Below are 18,734 nucleotides of genomic sequence, written 5' to 3' on the forward strand. Positions count from 1 at the left end.
AAATGCTTGAATTGCGGCCACAAGTATGAAATTTAATTTCCCTTCTCCTACACACCTAGATATTTCCAAGGCTACAGCTTCTAAATGGGAGCATGGTGGTACCCGTTAATCATTTTTACACCTTAAATCTCATTAGAGATGTCCTGTGTGATGGGCTATGGGCACGGGACGTAAGAAGATCTAGCTTTCAGAGTGCCAGAATTCTCTCGAACAAGTCAGCTAAAATGGGGTTCCATATGATAAACATATCTTTCTACTCCCTTGGGTTCCTGCTCCACACGCTCTGCTCACAGCAGGAGTCTGGTGGAACTCTTCAAGCTGAAAACCAAAATCTAAGCTGAGTGAAAAACCCTCTAAAGCAGAAAGGGAAGGGAGCACTTAGGGGTAATGCCCATTCTTGCTTGTGGACACACTGAGCTACAACCCATCAAATGTGCCTCCACATACCTCTCTCTCCCCTGTGTAGTGGGATGGAACAAAACAGTGCTAACATATTCTGAAGGCTGGAGATTCTGCCCACACACAAGTGTGTGGTTTCTGGTTTCATCTTAGTGCAAAGCGCCCTGCAGAGATCTTCTGACTCCTCACGTTCTGATGGAGACCAATACGAAGCAGCTCTGAGCAGCATTTAAGATTAATTGGCTTTCTATGTTCACTTGTGAGCCTGTCCCAGGCCTAAGCCCCTTGCCTGGAGATGGGCAGAGGATTCACAGCAAGTGAACCTCTGTGAATTACTGGTCCCAGCTGAGGCCTGTAGTGGCCTGTGATGCTGTGACACCTCAAAAGGCAAGACAAGGCCACAGTCGAGGTTGCCTGGCTCCAACCTCGATGAACTAGAGACTGTAGCTGCAGGTTCCACACTCATGCAGTAAACGTCAATCTAGACATGACATAATTCTCCTGATTAGTATAATTTACTACTTGGAGAAGTCTTTGAACCGACTCCCAAGTTCCTGCTCAGTTTCCTGCGTTTTCTACTCTAACCCCTTCCTTTGTTTGAAAACCAAATAAATGCAGGCCACTCGAGAAGTTCTTTGTCTCAGCCCCAGAGAATCTCGAGTTCTGCTAGTAGGTTTTGTGCCTCCTGGAGCCCTAGCATCATACCCTTGTCTCTCTTATTTAAGCCTTCATTGTCACTCATTTGAGAGATTGTGGGCCTGATCAATCTGTGACAACATTCCTCAACAATATGAGATGGTGAGCTGGATATCAGCTGACTGCAAGGCGCATGATCCGTGTGGCAGAAGGGCTCCAGAGATGGCCCCAGTGGTTTCTCCTCTTCACATAGGTTGAAGTGGCATTCTCAACAGGCACAGACTTCTGAGACTATGGTTTATGGGAACTGGAAATTTCTACTTCTTCCCTCTAGAACATTAGCTCTTGAGATACTCTAAGAGTCCACAAGCCACATTGTGCGGTGTCCACCACACGTGGAGAGGCCACATAGAAAGAGCTGAGGCTCCCTGACTTACAGTCCTAGCTGAGGCCCTGACTAACAGATCTGGTGTGTCTAGCAATGTGAATAAACCACCATAGATGTTCCAGCCTAAAACAGACTTCAGATGTTTTCAGCTGCAGATCAAATTTACATGCATCAAAAAGATCACAGCTATTCAGCTCAGACATTCCATCACAGAATCATTAAAAATGACCACTCAGAGGTGGGGGCAGGAGGATCACCATGAGTTCAAGGCCAGCCCGAACTACACAGCAAGACTTTAGCTCAAAAACGCAACAAAACAAAACAAAATTATAATAACTGTAAGTTGATTATTGCTTTCAGCCATAGAGGTTTGAGGTGGCTTATTACACAGCAAGAGATGACAAAAGCATCCTCCCATATCCAGGGAATCTGTGGCCTAGGGCTAGGTTTTTCTAGATGTCTGGTCCACATGTCTGCACATAAGTGACTGAGCACATAAATGTCCTCAACCCTCTGTGGGTGTACGAGATCACGTGACCAGGGCTTACACTGGTCAGGAAAAAGGGGTCACCAGCTGCAGGACTTTGTCTTTTACCACCCTTCCCATTGGGGATTATCAAGATGAAGGCCCAGCAACATAAGAAATCCAAATTTCTAAATCTTTGGTTTTGAAATCCTCCAAAACTGAAGTAAATTAGACGTGTTTTTATAATGAAAAGAACAGTTACCAGTGAGTCTTCGGTCTCAACTCAGAGCTCAAAGAATTCAGCTCCAAAAGGAGAGGGGAAATCACTGTCCAACAATCCAACTTGTATCTCCAGCTCTATTTCCTCAGCCTTCAGTGAGCGTACAGTGAATAAGTACAGCTCTGCCCTGTGCACAGAATCTCAGCAACCCTATCTAGAGCAAAGGCACTGGACGGGACCTAGGTGTCTAAGGGGTAGGTGTCTCCTGTTAGAGACATCTGTTAGAGACCTTGGAGTCTCACCTGAAAGGCATCTGTGCACAGAGGGCATCGGCCTGCAAGGTGGTTGCATGGGACCTGACCTCTGGACAGAAGTTTCCTCTCTGCTACTTATCAGCAGGTGCAAGACCTCTGTCCTTTGGTTCTTACATCTTTCAGAGAAGTGTAATAATTCCTCTTTCACAGGGATACTGAGAATCGAAGAGCTTCGTGTTAAATAATTCCTAGTGCATCATTTTAATTCTGTCGGTATTTTTACTACTTTTTAAGATTATTTTCTTAGCAGTTATTTAAAGGATCATAACGTATCTTTTACAACTGATTTCACATTAATGCTAACTTAATTCTGTTAAAATATAGAAATTGCCTCTAATGTATCTCTATTTACTCATTCTGCTTTATGCTATTATTATCATATATATTAGATCCTTATATGCTATAAACCTAATAATGTACTTTATAATTGTTATTTTGCACAATATTATGTCTTTAAAATAATTTAAGAAAACGGGCATGGATTTAGCTCAGGGCATAATCATCTTCCTGGCAGCTCAAGGTTGTAAGTTCGAACTCTAGTACAAAAAAATCACTTAAGGAAAAGAAAAACTTCATATACTGTACAGTCTTTCATATTTACCTGTCTACCTTTTCCAGCTTTTTATTTTTTCAGTGCTGGGGATTGAGCCTAGAGTCTTCATAGTGAGCTACATTCTCAACATCCACAACCATTTTTAAAAGTTTTGAGACAGGGTCTCACTGAGTCTCAAAACTGACCATGCTGGTCTTGCATTTGAGACCTTCCTGTTTCAGCCAGAGTGTTCAGCCAGGCAGGCATCACTGCAGGTGACTCTTTTGCAAGAATTTTTGTTTCTTCACGTGGATTTGAGCTTTTGCTCATCTGAGAGCATCTTCATTTCACCTTTATGCCGGGCAGGTGCTGTGCTGCTGAGCTGTCTCCCCGGCTCGCGGCCTTTTGAATATGTCACACCATTGCCTTTGCTCTGTTGAGTCCTCACCTATTAGCTGTATTGCTGGTCCTCCCTGTGATGGTTTTCATTCTTCTGTTACTTTCAAGATTTTTTCATTGCATTTAGCTTTCAACAATTTGACTATCATGTTTCCAGGCATGAATGTTTTTATTTAACACTATTTGGAGTTCACTGAGCTTTTTAGATACATAGATTACTATTTTTCATCAAATTTGGAGACTTCTCCATCACTGCTTCTCCAACATTTCTTTCCCTCTTTCTCTCTCTCTCCTCTTTCTGGAGCTCTGATATGTGCACATTGTTATGCTTAAAGGGATTCACAGGTCTCCAAAGCTGTGCTATTTTTCTTTATTCTGCTTAAAATGTGTAGACTACAAAAATCACAGTTGACCTATTTTCATGTTCATGAATTCTCTCTTCTGCCATCTCAGATCTGAGAGTTTGTCTTTCTAGCAACATGATCATTTCAGTTATTGTACTTTCCAACTCCAGGATTTCCAGTCTAATTTTATAATTTCTCTCTTTTTGAGTGGAAATTCTTTAGTTCATGAACCATCATCATCATCACACTTTCTTTTAATTCTTCAAACATAGTTTCCTTTCTTCTTCTGAACACATTTACAGTGCCTTCTTTGAAGTTATTATCTGCTAGTTCCAACATTTCTGTTCCCCAAGAGATCCGCCATACATCCCATATATTTTTGTACAAAGACAGAAATTCTAGATAATGTATTATAGCAATTCAGGATTCTGATTCCCCACTCCCCACTCCTGGAGTAGTGGTAGTTGTTTGTTGGCTTAGTAAATATTCTGGACTGCTAGTTCAATGGAACCTGTCTCCTCTGTGGTGCATAACCAGCCACATGTGTGCTAATTTTTAAAGTTTTGTTTTTATTTGTAAGTCTCATCTCCAGTCAATTTATGTGAGCCTAATGGTCAGTTAGTGACTGACCAGAAATTGTGCTCAACCACCACGGGCTATTGAGTCTCCCATGGCCTTTGCCAGTGGATCTGTGTGTGGCTTGGGGAACACATTCAAAGTTCAGAAGTTTATAAGTCTTCCTTTCCACCAAATCCTCCCCTGGCTCCTCTACGTGTGTGTAGGAACTCATGTTCAGCCAGGAGTGTGTAGGCATCTTTTCTGATCTCTTTTTAATGTGTATGCAATTTTGTGCATGTGCAAAACATCTTTGCCCACCAGAAAGCAAGGTGGGAGTTGATCACGTCTCACTATGGCAGTTTTATCCTTGTCTACCTTTTAAATGTCTGGTCAGCTTACCTGTCCCATTTCTTACCCTAAATGGGATTATAACCTCTGGCAATGACATTGGTTTGCCCTCTTCCTTTACTACCAAGATTTCTACTGTATTTGGTAAAGCTTAGGCATGTGAGACTTCCCTACTCTCTGATCCAAACCGAGTCAGCTCTCTTTTTACTCAGAACCTGCTCATTCTCACTAGAACTTCTTCTATGGTGGAGCAGGAATTGGAGAAGAAAAACAATCATAGACAACAACGACAGACTCTCACTGTTCTTCCTCAATTCATTCATTTTTCTTGAAGAAACACCACTTAATCTTTTCTTTGCCTCTGGTTGATTTCTAGGCATAAAAGTGGTAGCTACTGACAATTGTCCAAATTTATCATTACTTCTTGGGGAGAGGATTTGCCATGTTTCTCTCTTCTCCTTTCTACAAGTCCTGCTTCGACACTAGAATTTAAAGATGATTAACTTGAAGATTACTACTGTGTGATGTCCATGTCGTTAATGGTCATGTGTTGAACTAGTGACTTTTGCTGCTGGTTCACGCCTCCCAGCACCCATGCCCTTGTAAGTTCTGCTGTCTTCATCCTTGGATGGACTTGTCACTTGCTTTCAACAGCAGAATGCAGCAGATACACCAAAGTGCTGGTTCTAGGTTTTATATTAAGAGTGCCTGGCAGCTCCTGCTTGTAGGCTCTACTTGGGAGACTAAATTGTCCAACAAGGAGTTTAGTTACCCTGTGGGAAGACTACAAGAGGGCAACAGGAAGAAAATGAGAGGCCCTAAGGCCATGTGGACCTGAAGAATGTAGTTAGTATCAAGAAAGGGAGGTCCCCAGAGAAGTCAGCACCGACTTAGGCCTCTGCACCTGTAAGGAAACCATCATCAGGAAAAATCCAGCCCCAACAAGCCTCACAGACAAGCAGAGGTTGGCCGTCCCTACTTTGTCTTACCTGGATGCCCAGTTCCCAGAATCATAAGACGTAATTTTAAAAAATGATGATCATCTTAAGCTATCATCAGAGACAGTTTAATCACCAGATAACCAAAATATTCAGAAAATCTCACCGCAGCCAGCCTGTTGTTCTCACGTGCAGCCCACACACATCTGTCAGGTTCAGGAGCCTCCAGGGCGGGCTCACTCCTTCCTATTCAAGTTGCGTGGTGTATGGTGCACATATCACCTGCGGCTCAGATGAGTTTCCTTTTGCACAACGCCCTTCAGAGAACTCCACCAAAATAGGCCCTTAGTAAAAAGCTTTGTATTGACACTCACAGTTAATACAATCATGAGTCACACCAACTTTTACAGTCCATGGAAGACAATGGCTTTTGTTTCTGAATCATGCTGGCAGGGTCAAAGCAACATTCCTCATCTGCACGCTCTTCTCATTGTCCAACAAGAAGTTTGAAGACCCTCACCAACAGAGCCTATTGATGCTAGAAATCTATTTCCGTCCCTGAGTGCTCTCAATTCTGAGCCTTTTCGGGACATGTGCATTTTATTTGCCCAAAGCCAAGCCATGAAGATCAGACTCCTACTTACATGGAACGAGCTCAGTGTCAGCTGAATGAACAGTCGTATACGTCTGGGAAGTCCTTGGACTTGGTCATCAGTGATGAAAGAGAAAAGGATCTCGTGAACACCCAGCAAAGGAATGAGGAGCAGGGTTGACTTTGCCAATCTGTAAATGACAATCAAATGACAGTCATGAGGGCCACATCGTGCCTGGGCACCATTTCTTGCTCTTTCTTGCAGCTCTTATCCTCTTGATAAACAGTAGATTTGCTAGTTGGTCTCCTTGATGACACGTTTAGTGCTTACGGGCCATTGTGGGCTCATCTGTTGCCACTTCCCTACCAATGGTAGAGGCTCAGGGAAACATGAATGAGTGAATTAATCTTGCCACATAGGCTACCCTTACATGTTGTGCCTGAAGAATAGATTTAGTGTTTTTGCCTGATGAGTAGATTTCCATGCATGAGGCTATCATACTAAAACACTCCATCCTTCCCATGCTAGAGAGGTTTCCCATGGATGGGTTAGCCATGGCCCCTTTCAGTTTCAATACTCAAGGGTGCCAGCATCAGTACTTTAAATGCCAGCCCGAGAAGAAAAAGGAAATGGGTTATCCGGGGTCACACACAAACTAAGTAACAAATTCCAGCCTGGAAGTGCGGTCTCTGAATTCATACAAGGCCCCGCATACTCCATGCTGGGGTTTACCATCAGCCCTCTGGCTGCCCTTCAACCTGTGATAGCAAAGAGCTGCAGGAAATGGGAAACTGATCCTCCTCATAAAAAGTGCATGGGGGAGGGCTGGGGATTTAGCTCAGCAGCATAAGTGCCTGCCTTGCAAGCAGGCAGTCACGAGTTCGATCCCCGGTACCGGTAAAAACGAAAAAGACAAAAACAAAAACAAAAAAAAAAGTGCATTGGGGAAGTTCCCCACTGTATACAGTCTACACAAAAAGGACAAACATTCCTTAGCACCACCCACATGTAAAGTGCACAGCTGGAGCACAAATCCTTCCAAATGGTGGATCCCCACGTGGCTATTAAAATTCCTTACGAGCTTTTAAAATATATACAGCGGGTTCCATATCCATGACTTCACCAGCTATGGATCAAAAATATATTTTTTTAAAATTGTGTCCATGCTGAACATGTAGAGACTTTTTTCTTGTTACTAGTCTTTAGACAATACAGCATTACAACCACCAATATAACTTTACATTGCTTTAGGTATTAGAAATAATCTGGAGGGCCAGGCTATAGCTCAGGGGCACAGCACTTGCCTGGCAAGCAAGAGGCGCTGGGTTTGATTCCCGATACAAAAAAAGAGAAATAATCTAGAAATAATTGAAGTCTACAAGAAGACGTATGTATGGAGGTTACATGCAAATACTGTGCCCTTTCATACCTATATTTGAGACTCGGTGGGTTTTAGTATCTGGGAGGAGGGGTCCTGGAAACAACCCACCACAGATATACAGTACCTGGGCTCAGGTGTCAACACCCTGGATCAAAACCTCCGTGGGTTGGGTCCTGAAAAGGCGAATTTTGCAGAAGTGCCCCATGGCGTCCTGGTAAGTAGCCACATTTAGGAATGACTGCTGATTACTGTTGAGTTGCTTCTTCATTAGAAACTAACTACATAAGCAAAGGTGACTCATTCAGGGTACGAACAAAGCTACTGTGTTATACTCATTGGAAAAAAGCAGTTTCTTTGTAATGCAGTTTTTACTCAAGTTGCTTCTGTAAGAGCCAGGCTAGGAGGAAGTCCCCCACCTCTACCTCCACCAGCACCAGCACCACCACATCCCCTGAAGGCAAAGATGTGGAAACCCAGAGTGTCCTCAGTATTTCGTGGGTTGTTTCTCCAGAAGAATGAACTCCATTTAAGAGGAAGAGCTTACTAGAATCTTGTCTACACGGCCCATTCAAATGTAACATCATCCGTGAAACAAAAAGCCATCACTCTGTGGTCTGACAAGATGTAAAGCCATGAAGGGATCTCATCTGGACACCTGGGCTGTGTGTGCCAGAGCTTTGGCTCCCGCGGGAGGACCGCAGTGGGGAGATGAGGTGTCCACCAAGCTCACATCTACTCCCAGTTCCCGGAGTCACTTAGCTAGGGAACGGTGACCCCTCTGAGAGAGAATATGCCAAGAGCTTTCTTTTACTTCCTTTTTTACTTCTCTTGGTGTTGTGGCCCGCACCCATGGCTTCATGCATGCTAAGCCTATGCTGTGTCTACCCCTGGACCTACATTCCCACCCCTAAGGCTACGTTTTATTTCCAGAAGGGTTTTAAAAACCCTCTGCCTCAAAGATTGCAAAATGGTAATGGTGGGTTGGATTTGAGGGGCAGTTTTGTTGCAATTATATAGTGATTTTTTTTTTGCTATTGGTGATATCTTTAAATAGTTGGGAAATACCAACCAAAGATAATCAAATTTTCAGCTTTTCCAGCAACATATGGCCCAAAATGACTGCTTTGCAATTGTTGGTCACAGCCAGACAGTTCCTTCCCCTGACCCTCTAGAGGAAGCTGGAATCCCTAGCCCATGCTGAGCCTGAGTTCGTGTTATTTCCTTGGCCCCTGCAAACATATAAATCATGACCTTTGCTCTGGGTTTGAGTGGAACACACTCACATGCTCAGCTGTGAGCACCTTGTCTGACCATCATGTCCTGGGACCATGTTACGGTAGCATAGGTTTTTTTGAAGAAATTTTTTAAGTTGGAATAATTTTGCATTTATGCAAAAATCACCAAGGTATTACAGACTGTCCCCAGACACTGTTCCCTGAGTTTTCCCTGATGCTAATATGTTGCACTAAGGCAGCATATGTGTGAAAACCAGGAAGCCAACTTTGGGATTGAAACACAGCTAGTAACTAAATGCTGGACTTTATTTAGATTTTCCTACTGTGTCCTTCTCCTATCCTAGGATCCCACATTTCATTTAGTATGAGATAGTTGTTTTTAAAATATAAAACAAATTTAAATAAAAATTTTGGGTCATTTTAGTCACTACCACCCCTCTGGATGGACACAACAAGGGATTCTTCACTGCAGCTGTTACTCTAACTTCTTAGACTAGAATCTTATTTGTGTTCCAGTTCAGAGGACAATCCACAAATAGCCACAGCAGTTTACTCTTAGGAACTGTGTGTACACTTACTTTTCACCCACAATCATCTGTTTATTTAAGTGATACAGTTTAGTGCAGTCATTTAACTATCCAACAAATGTTTACTGAGCATCTGCTCTGGGTACACAAGTGGGTACCGTGGGAGGGCAAGACTGTAGCCAAAGGCAGGAAGGTGTGGGGACCCAGGTCCTGGGTCTGAGTCCAGATACCACTGCTATCAGTCATTAGCAAAGTGATTTCGGCACATTACCTAAGCTATCAGTTAGTTTCCCCACCTGTTAAAAAAGGGTTACATTAATAATTGCATTCATATGGCGAGTCATCATTAGCACTGAACACACAGAGCGGGGTAAACCCTCAGAATAGAGAGTACCTTATGGTAAATGATCAGTAAGTGTAGATTATCACTATTTGTAAAGAGTGTGAACACGCAAACTTACTAACTTCTCAGTTGTTACTGGGACATCACACCTCTTTTTTCCAGCGATTCTTTATCAAATCTAGCATAAAAATGTCCAAATTTGACTTTCTTTGTGTTTTCATTCTCTTATAAAGACTCCTGAGTCACATAAAACTTCTAAATAAACCCTTATACTTTTGCTGCAGTTAATGCATTTTATTGATTTATTTTTCGACCCAGTCGAAGCCCTAAGAAGTTCAACAAAACATTTCCCCCCTCCACTGCTCACAGAGATCTTTTTAGAGAAGTCTGTGAGGTTTAGCATGTTAAGAAATGATTCTCCTTTATAATTTCATTGCAAGTTTGGTCTCCACACACCACATGGGAAGCTAAATGCACTGATTTAGGGAAAGAGAGTTGCTTCCCTGCTGAGACCTGAAAAGAACAGAGAACTCCAAGGGATCTGGGGGTCTGCTGGGCCCTGTCTGAGTTCCAAGGTCACTGACCGCCCTGTTTAGGGCTCAAAAGTTCCTCCTTTGTGCTAGCCTCAGTTTACTTCACCAAGCCAGAGAGATGGGTCATTTACTGTCTCCTTTGCTTGATGATGGAAGCCCAGGCTTGTGGGCTAAGAACATGAAAGGTTCTCCAGCTCCTGGAAGTTTGCTTCCTTGGCAGGGCCTAAGTATGTTTAATTTAAACTTTCCTAAAATATACTCCCGGCGTGGGGCCATATCTTGAGCATTACTTTCTGAAAGTTCTCAAAAATCTCAGAGCTGGAGGCGGCCAGGCCCTACTGGAGTCTGGGTGACGGGTATTGGGCACCACAGTCCCTTCTCAGGAGGCTTCCAGGGAAAGTGAACATGCAGGAGGGATATGGGACAGGGAAGGGGTCCTGTGAAGCTGCCATGCCCATGATCCACCGGGTGCCTACAGACAGTGCTCCAGAACGAGCATGAGGGAATTCAAGATGCTTCTTAAGAGCAGAGTGGGCAAATGAGGTCATAGAGGCTGTAAGATTCGCTACCTTGGGAAGTTAAATAAGGTGACGCGGGGCTTCCTGAGACACAAATCTCTTACTCTTTGCTAATTAATAAGCATAAACTAAATATCTGTATTACACACAGAAAATGAATGAGTAAACAGAAAGGAAACGGCCAGCCAATTGGAGGCGGGAGCACAAAGAGGGGGAAGTTCTAGGTGCTTATCCCTCCCTGCTCAGTGCAGGATGCACTGGCTGGGGGAATGAACCACCTTCTCTAGGCACGTGGTCTTCAGGCAGTGGGGGTTTCTCAGCATCTGCAGCTCCAACCTTTCTGCTGTGACAGCGTGCTCACGGAACAACATTCTGGTGATTTCTAAGTCTTCTAATGTCAGGAACAGGAATCTCTGTTGTCATGGTCAGTGGTCATGTCAGTGGTCCCCAGGTTTCACACATTTGCATTGTGCATTTGTGATTGGTTCATCGTCTAGAGTTTGAATTGATGGTGTCAGTGCTACACCCACCTAGGGGTGGAGCCAGCACACAATGTAATGGCAGGAAGAAGGTGTGTCTCTCTCTTGCTAATTTCTACCTTGCTGTTTGCAGCCGCCATGAACTGCAGCCCCGCCATGCCACCCTGCCTTGGAGCCAACTGAGTACGGACTGAAACCTCCAAAAACTGTAAGAAATAAACCTTTCCTTTCCCAACTTTGGGCATCGGGTATTTTGCCTCAGCAACGAGTTAAAAGTAACTAAGACATTGGTGAAGCCTGTGGGTCCTAGAAAGGAATGCCTACCCCATCCTTACTTCCAAAGACATTAAAAACAAACACTGGTTGCTTTATAGACATTCACTTCTACTTGTAAGTTCAGTGGTTATCGTCAGGCACACAGGAGCTGAGAGGGGTCTACCATGCAGCCTCCAGGTGGTTGAAAACTTGCCAAGGTGAGGCTTCCTAGGGTGAAGGCTTTGGGTTGACCCACACCCATGTTCCTCTTCTCACACATTTTTCTTCAACAAGGAGAGGAAAAAGGAGTCTTCAGAAAGATTGTGTATGTCATAAGCCTACATTCCCACTCTACAAGCATTTATCCTGGGTCATTACTCATTTATCCTGGGTCAGACCCTACCACAAGGGTCTCTCCAGGTCTTTACTCTCCTCCCTTGTTATGGCTCCTAAGTGGGTATGTACCCTTCAGGGCTGTGCTAACCAATTGATTTACTATTGGGAGAAAATATAATCATACAGGACAATAGGAGTATTGTGTATATTAATTTTATCTTTTACTTTCTATTTTTGCAATATATATACACATATATATTAGTTCATTATTAGACTGCATAGGTATGTTGAGGAACATGCTCAAAATTTCTTTTCTGTCAAGAGACTAAACTCAGGAAATCTTAGAAACCATTCTCTCGGATAACTGTAGAAGGAACCCTGGGAAAGAGGATAATGAGGCTGTATAGGAGCACATTCACCATGGCCCAAGCAGGAAATTCCATGTGTTGCATATCACTACAGTGCCAGCTTGGGGAAATCTGTAGGAAGTTCACATGGTGGGGTTCTGTCTTAGTTACTTTTCTCTTTTTGCTGCGACAAAATACCTGACACCCAAAGCTAAAGGAGGAAAGCTTTATTTAGCTCACATTTTGTAGAGGTTTTAGTCCATACTCAGCTGGCTCCAAGGCAGGAAGACATACGGCAGAAGGCAACCTTTCATGGTGGCAGCAGGTAGCAAAAGCAACAAGCGAGAGAAAAAGGGGGAAACAAGCCTATTTCCACCCGTTTTATTTTATCCAGACTGCTGAGATTAGAACCCTGCAATCACCCAGCATTAACCCAGCATCCTTAATCTTAGCATTGCATTACAAATCAGTCACATGCTTTAGGTTCAGCCACCTCCAAAAAAATCCCTGCCCCCCACCATGACTGCATGAAGCTTCGGGGGGACATCTAGACACAAACCATAACAGGTTCCAGCTCACGTCTCTTGAATCAGAAAAGCCAGTGGAGGGGCTCATGAGCCTCTGAGTGAGCTTACAAGTAGAAAGGATGGAACACTACTACAGAGGTCACTAAAGATCTAGAATATGGGGTCAATCCCAGGGACATATTGTAGACTCTGAGAGCATAAGGCAATAGGGACCAGGCAGAGTCCCTTGCAACTCATCTGCTTCCAGTTTCTGTCTTCTGGAGGATTTACTTCTGTCCATCTTCTGGGGCACACTGTCTGCCTTTGTATTTGGTTATTGAGAGGACCACTCTCCCTGAATGGACCCAAACAGCTCTTGGAGCTCAACCTTCAGAGGAGTTAGAGAGGCTGAGCCTTGGGAGAGGAGCCAAAGAGGCTGCTTGGCCACTTGGAGGCCTGGCTGGAGACGCCGGAGAGTCAGCTTGACTCCCTGAGGACTGGGCCAGGCCAGTTCCCCAGAGATAGGGGTGTCTGCAGAATGTTTGGGACAAAGCCCTAACTAGAAACTATAGTATATCTTTGCCCATTCCTGAACCACTGTGTTTATCCTTCTAGACCTCCTGGAGGGAAGAGCTGGGGAAGACAGAATTTGGAGTCTGGATATTGAGCAAATGCTTCTCCCCACATCTCCTTAGATTGGGCCACCCGTATCCACAACCTCTTTGAGTCATTGTAACAAACAGGAGATAGTTCTGCCACAACATTTCCATTTTAAACACCAGAAAACAGGCCAACAGGCCAAGCCACTTCCCTAAGGTCCGTGGGTGTGATCAGCCCCTTCTCTCCTACCTTATACCCCACACCAACGTCTTCGTTCTTAGTAAAGTAGCAGACCCCAAAGATGGGTTTACATTGCATTACCTCCTATTGCAAGCCCAGTGCCAGGGATTTTGGAGGCATTTAGTGACTTGTCTGGTATTTGCTCCAGGCCCTGGGGTAGCCTTAGAAAGAGTGAGAAGCAGGACTCAAGCTCTCTTTATACTCCCATCCTCCTTCCCTGCACAAGTATGTGAGCTAAACTTTCTATTATTTGAGTTAAAACACTCCTTCCTCAATAGCCCTGCTGAAATGCACCTGCCACCTTGAAAGTAAAGAATTACTAGGAAAAGAAGGAAGGAATTCTAGATTTCTCATTCATTTGCTCATGCTTAATTTATTAATTAATTAATTTATTTAATAAGTATTAATAAATTATAAATTATTAATTTATTAAAATAAACAGCAGTGCAGGTCTCAAATATATCTGCCTTACGACAAACAAGGGCTGCTGTCACCGTAGAGAGCAGAAGGTGAGTCACAAAGAAAATTGATTCTATGTAGAGTGTGTGTCCTTAGAATCTAGAAATCGGTGGCTTTATTTGTCAAGATCTCAAAAATACCCATATCCTCGCTTCTGAGTTATGAACATATCTTTTATTCTGTTGCCTCAAATCCTTCCCCCAGGAAGGTAACTACCAAGGCAGTCACTTGTCTTTAATTGCTTGTTCTTAGGGACACTGGATCAGTCCCCCGCTGTTGACTACTTACCGCTCACTTCGTTTTCTTGAGATCAGAAGGTCTTTGTCTCGGCAATAACTTTTTCCAGAAAGTCTTGAGAGAGGTATAATAAAGAGGCTTGTTCCCTCTTTCCAGCAGAAGGACTGGAGCTCTGAACACTGATCTCAGACTACTCACCTGTATTTATAATCTCTGAAGCACATCTGATGAGCTTTGAGCTTAGAAATGAGAAGCTTGAGAATTTTCAGGAAGATTAAGAAGTTGACCTTGGGGAAAAGAAAGTAGATGTTGGTAAGAGATAGACTCCACATTGCTGTGACTATCAGGGTCGCCCAGGGCTGGGCCACCAGCTCCTGGCCATGAAAACCTAGAGCAATTGGGCAGCTAGCGGGTCATATAGTAAGTGCTTGTAGTAACCTCCATGGTCCCGAAGGCCATGATCTAAAAGTATGGAAGGGCTCTTGCCTCATCACTCAGTTTAACCTTCTGCATAGAGGCGCCCTGGTTGTAAAGCCATCTGAGAAAGGTGGACAGACATTTACAGGATTATTATCCTCATCAGCTCACCATTATTATCATCACTTTATGATGCCAGGGTCTTCACAGTGAGCTCCATCCCCAAGCCCTTTTGTATTTTATTTTATTTTATTTTATTTTATTTTATTTTATTTTATTTTTGAGACAGGGTCTCTCTATGTAATTCAGGCTGGCCTTGACTCACTGTGTAGCCAAGCTTGCTATTAAACTTGGTGATTATCCTGCCTCGGTCTCCTAAGTGCTGGGATGTGTGTTACCATGCCCAGAACTCTTTTTTCGTTTTAGACATGGTCTCACTAAATCATTAACTTACCCAGCTGGGCTTGAACTTGTGATCCACCTGCCTCAATTAGCATCATCATCATCATTATTATTATCATTTGTCGAGTATTTATTAGGCCAGGTTTTAGGCCAAGAACTGGCCCAACATTTCACGTCACCTTCAAAATAATTCCCTGAGACAGCCATGGCTAATTTTACCCCCATCATACAATAAAAAACAGACACAGAGGGGATAAGTGTAATTCCCACAGATGCACAGCTGGTCAGGCACTGAGCTGTGAGCAATCCCAGATTTATTTGATAGCCATGCTCCCTCTAGTTAAGCAGACACCATACCACTTCTATTCTTTGAAGAGCATAGTCTGTCATTGTCTAATCTGAGATCCTATCACCATTCGGGGATCCACTGGGAAGTGCATGCACCCCACTTCCTGGAAGATTTTCCATAACTCCTGTGGACTGGATGAATCCAGTCCTTTTTATTAGCTGTGGTAGAAATTATAAAAATATATATACAAAATTCACTACAAAAGACAGAGCCTAATTTCTCCCTTGCCTTCCCTAAACTCAAACATAAGACAGATTTAATAACTTGGATCTAATAAAAAACATGGTGGCAGTGATGCAACGTGACTTCTGAACTTGGTTCTCGAAGGATGGCTTACACCTGGCATGGTGTTTCTGGGATCGCTCATGCTGAGGGAGGCTGATCACCATGTTGTGAGGACACTCAAGCTGATTGTGGAAAGACCCACATGAGAGAAGAGAGTCCTCCCACCAACAACCAGTTCTGCTCTCCAGCCACATGTGTAAGCCACCTTGAAGTGATCCTTCAGCGGAAGCAAACCTTTAGATGGCTGCAACCTTGGCTGGATTTTGGCTCATGAGAGATCACAGACCTCAGGGAGGTACACAAAAGTGGTTGAGCCTGGAGAATAAGGATGAGGTGTGTGAGGAGGCTGGAGAAAGGAGGGACAGGAAGGGTAAATAGACACATGCCTTTCACGGTCACACTGACAACACAGGTTTCCTTCCCAAAGTAACGGAGATCCCGTGCTTAATCTGAAGCAGGCAAGCAGCCTGATTAATTTGCTTTTCTGCATTTCGAAAGCTCATTTTTCCTATCAGTATAGAGAATGATTGGACTGGAGGAAGGGAGACCAGTTGGGAGGGATTTTCAGTTCTTGGGGAAGATGATGGAGAGCTGAACTCAAGGCGCTGCCCTGGGATTTCCGTGATGGGGGGAGAAGCCCATTTGAAATCATCAAATTTGAGTCAAGTGAACTTTGTCACTGGTTGTATCTGAGGCAAAAGATGAGCCTAGTGTTTCACCATAAATCTCGAATGTACGTTAACACCCTTCACCGAGAAGGGAACAGTGCGGAGCAGGGAGAGCATTGGTGACGGGAAGGTGAGGGGCTTCTGGGAGAGACGTCCCAAGGGGGTCAGATATTTTTATTGAGATGTTAACAGGAAGATTCCAGCCAGGGCAGAAAGCCATGAATATGATGAGGTTATCCACAAAGACTAGATTCAGAGAGGAGAGACAGACAGACAGAGACAGGGAGACAGAGACAGAGACAGAGACAGAGACACAGAGACAGAAAGAGAGACAGAAACAGAGAGACAGATGGAGGAGGAGATCCAATTGCTCTGCAGTGAAGAGAATGGAGGTAGCAGTGACCAGAAAAACAGTGAGAGAGAGCAGCTGGGGTAAGCCACACGGAAGTGACATCCTAGAAGCCAAAGATAGGAAGAATCCTAGGAAAGTCCGAAGGCTGCATAAACTTTAGTCGGAATATGACTTCATGTAGCGATCAAGCACTAAGAAGCTGTGGAACAGAGAAAGCACAAGTCAGATTCCAGAGCTTTGGTGTCCGAATAAAATCTAGAGAACAGAGACGGTGCAGGCAGTGGTTAAAAGGCGTATCGGCAAGGGAAAAATTGGTGGACAGGGAGCAGGATGCAGATCTGCCACCTCTTTTCAGGGTTGGCTGAGGATCTGAGCAGCAGTTGTTGTTTTAATTGTAAAGACTTGATGATGCTCCTGGGCAATGGAAAGGAACCAACAGAAAGGACAATCAGGTGACAATGGAATAAAGCCTCTCCCGAAACTGATCCAGCACAGTACTGATGTCCCTGTCTAGAAGAAAAACCCTCTAGCTAAACACGAGCCATGGAACCCAGTAGGACCTGTCATTGCTTGCTTTACTGGCTTTGAGGGAACTAATATTCAGTGCCAAAAAGCTAGAGATTCAGGCAAGTGGGTGTTTATCTCATCAGCGAGCCAACAGGAATGAGGGAGGTTCTCAGCCAAAGGATATTTAGGAACAGTAAATTTAAATACAAACTAAATGTAACCAAGTGATACATCCCCTTTAATGGGATGTCTGTTTTTCATCCTAAAGATAAAACTCTGTGCCCGGCTTAGTGATTTGTTGAACAAAGGCATTTTTTCTCACAAAGTAAGCTTGACGGGAGAAAGGCACATATTTCAGCCAATTAATTTCAGTAAGGACTGTCTCCTAGGAAAGGAAGGGATGGGATGGGCAGCACGTGGATTCTCTGGTGTCTTTTTGTCTCCCAGAGACCAGACAAGAGAAAACAGGCATCACTTAAGGCCTAGACAGCACAGCTACATTTTGAGGTGTTACATACACTTTTCTGCTCCAGTATCTGTCCACAAGGCCTGCAGGGGGGCCGAGGGGGTTGATAGCATGGAAGGCACTCAGAGGGAGTCCTCATGAACCCCTTAACTCTGCCACTCCATCCCAAGCCCCTGATCCTGTGGCCTAACGTGTGGATAAAATGCCTTCCCTTAGAACTGTTCCTTTGGCAGAAAACACACTTTCTCTAAGATCCTGATGCAGTGTTTGTGTTCATGGAAGGCGAGGAATTCCGGGAGCAGAGGGAGGACTCCCTTCTCATCCTCATTTATTCATTCTTTTTTATAACAAGACTTTGATAATACGATCTGACTTATTTTCATCATGGAAGATCAAAGAAGGTAAGTTTTAACAGAGGTAGGGCGGCACCTGTCTAGGAGAAAATCCCACTGTGACTCCAGACAAGGAGGGTATGCGGTGAGGAGATACCCAGCAGCAGGGCCCCCGGGTCCCTGGCAGAGCACAGGACCTAAAGAGGTATAAGGCAGTAAGGACTGATTGTGTCCATTGATTATTATTTGCAAAATAAGATGGTTAGTAGGAGAAAATCAAGGAAGGCAAATGATCATTGACTTTGTGACTTCATGAGGCTAAAAGATGGTTCATTCAAATATGGATTAAAAACCACTTTTTCATTGGCTGTTCAGTCTGGTCAGTCTATTAACTCTAGGATATGAATAGAGTGACCTTGTTCATTACCATCATTTATGAGGCTGGACCAACTAAGCTGATCAGTTTTACAGGAGGATTCAGTCTAAGACAAGAATACCCTGTGATCCAATATGACTCAGCTGTAAACGTACAACCAATTAACCTACGAACTGAAGTATTGTATGCTGTCGTACAGAAAGAGCAAGGTGGGAATTCTCCAATTTCTGTGTCTGGTGAAAGGCCCAGGGAATATTCTGATTCTATGGACATTTTCAAAGCAGGAGACCTTGTACCAACAGAGCGGCAGGTGAAGTCTGCCAATGTGTCTGGACATCTAGCGTGATGTTCATTCACATCAAGCCGGATGCTTATCAGCAAATGCAGAGCCAAGGTAGGGGTGTGGAGGGGTCCACCTGCGACACTGGGATGCTCACCACTTCACCTCC

At 43.9% G+C, this 18,734-nt stretch overlaps 1 protein-coding gene across 1 annotated transcript in view; it reads right to left on the bottom strand.

The window, feature by feature from the left end:
- Glp2r (glucagon like peptide 2 receptor) overlaps positions 1–18,734 on the bottom strand; it is a 67,060-nt gene that overhangs the window by 5,652 nt on the left and 42,674 nt on the right. The window contains exons 10-11 of the mRNA XM_003466327.3: positions 14,330–14,418; positions 6,187–6,325 (exon numbers count right to left, since the gene is read on the bottom strand). Coding sequence (XP_003466375.3) covers positions 6,187–6,325; positions 14,330–14,418 — 228 coding nt within the window. The remainder of the gene's footprint in view (positions 1–6,186; positions 6,326–14,329; positions 14,419–18,734) is intronic.

The sequence above is a fragment of the Cavia porcellus genome, unplaced genomic scaffold (assembly GCF_034190915.1).
Source record: "Cavia porcellus strain 051 isolate PalLab524CR breed Dunkin Hartley unplaced genomic scaffold, mCavPor4.1 scaffold_32, whole genome shotgun sequence".
NCBI lineage: Eukaryota > Metazoa > Chordata > Mammalia > Rodentia > Caviidae > Cavia > Cavia porcellus.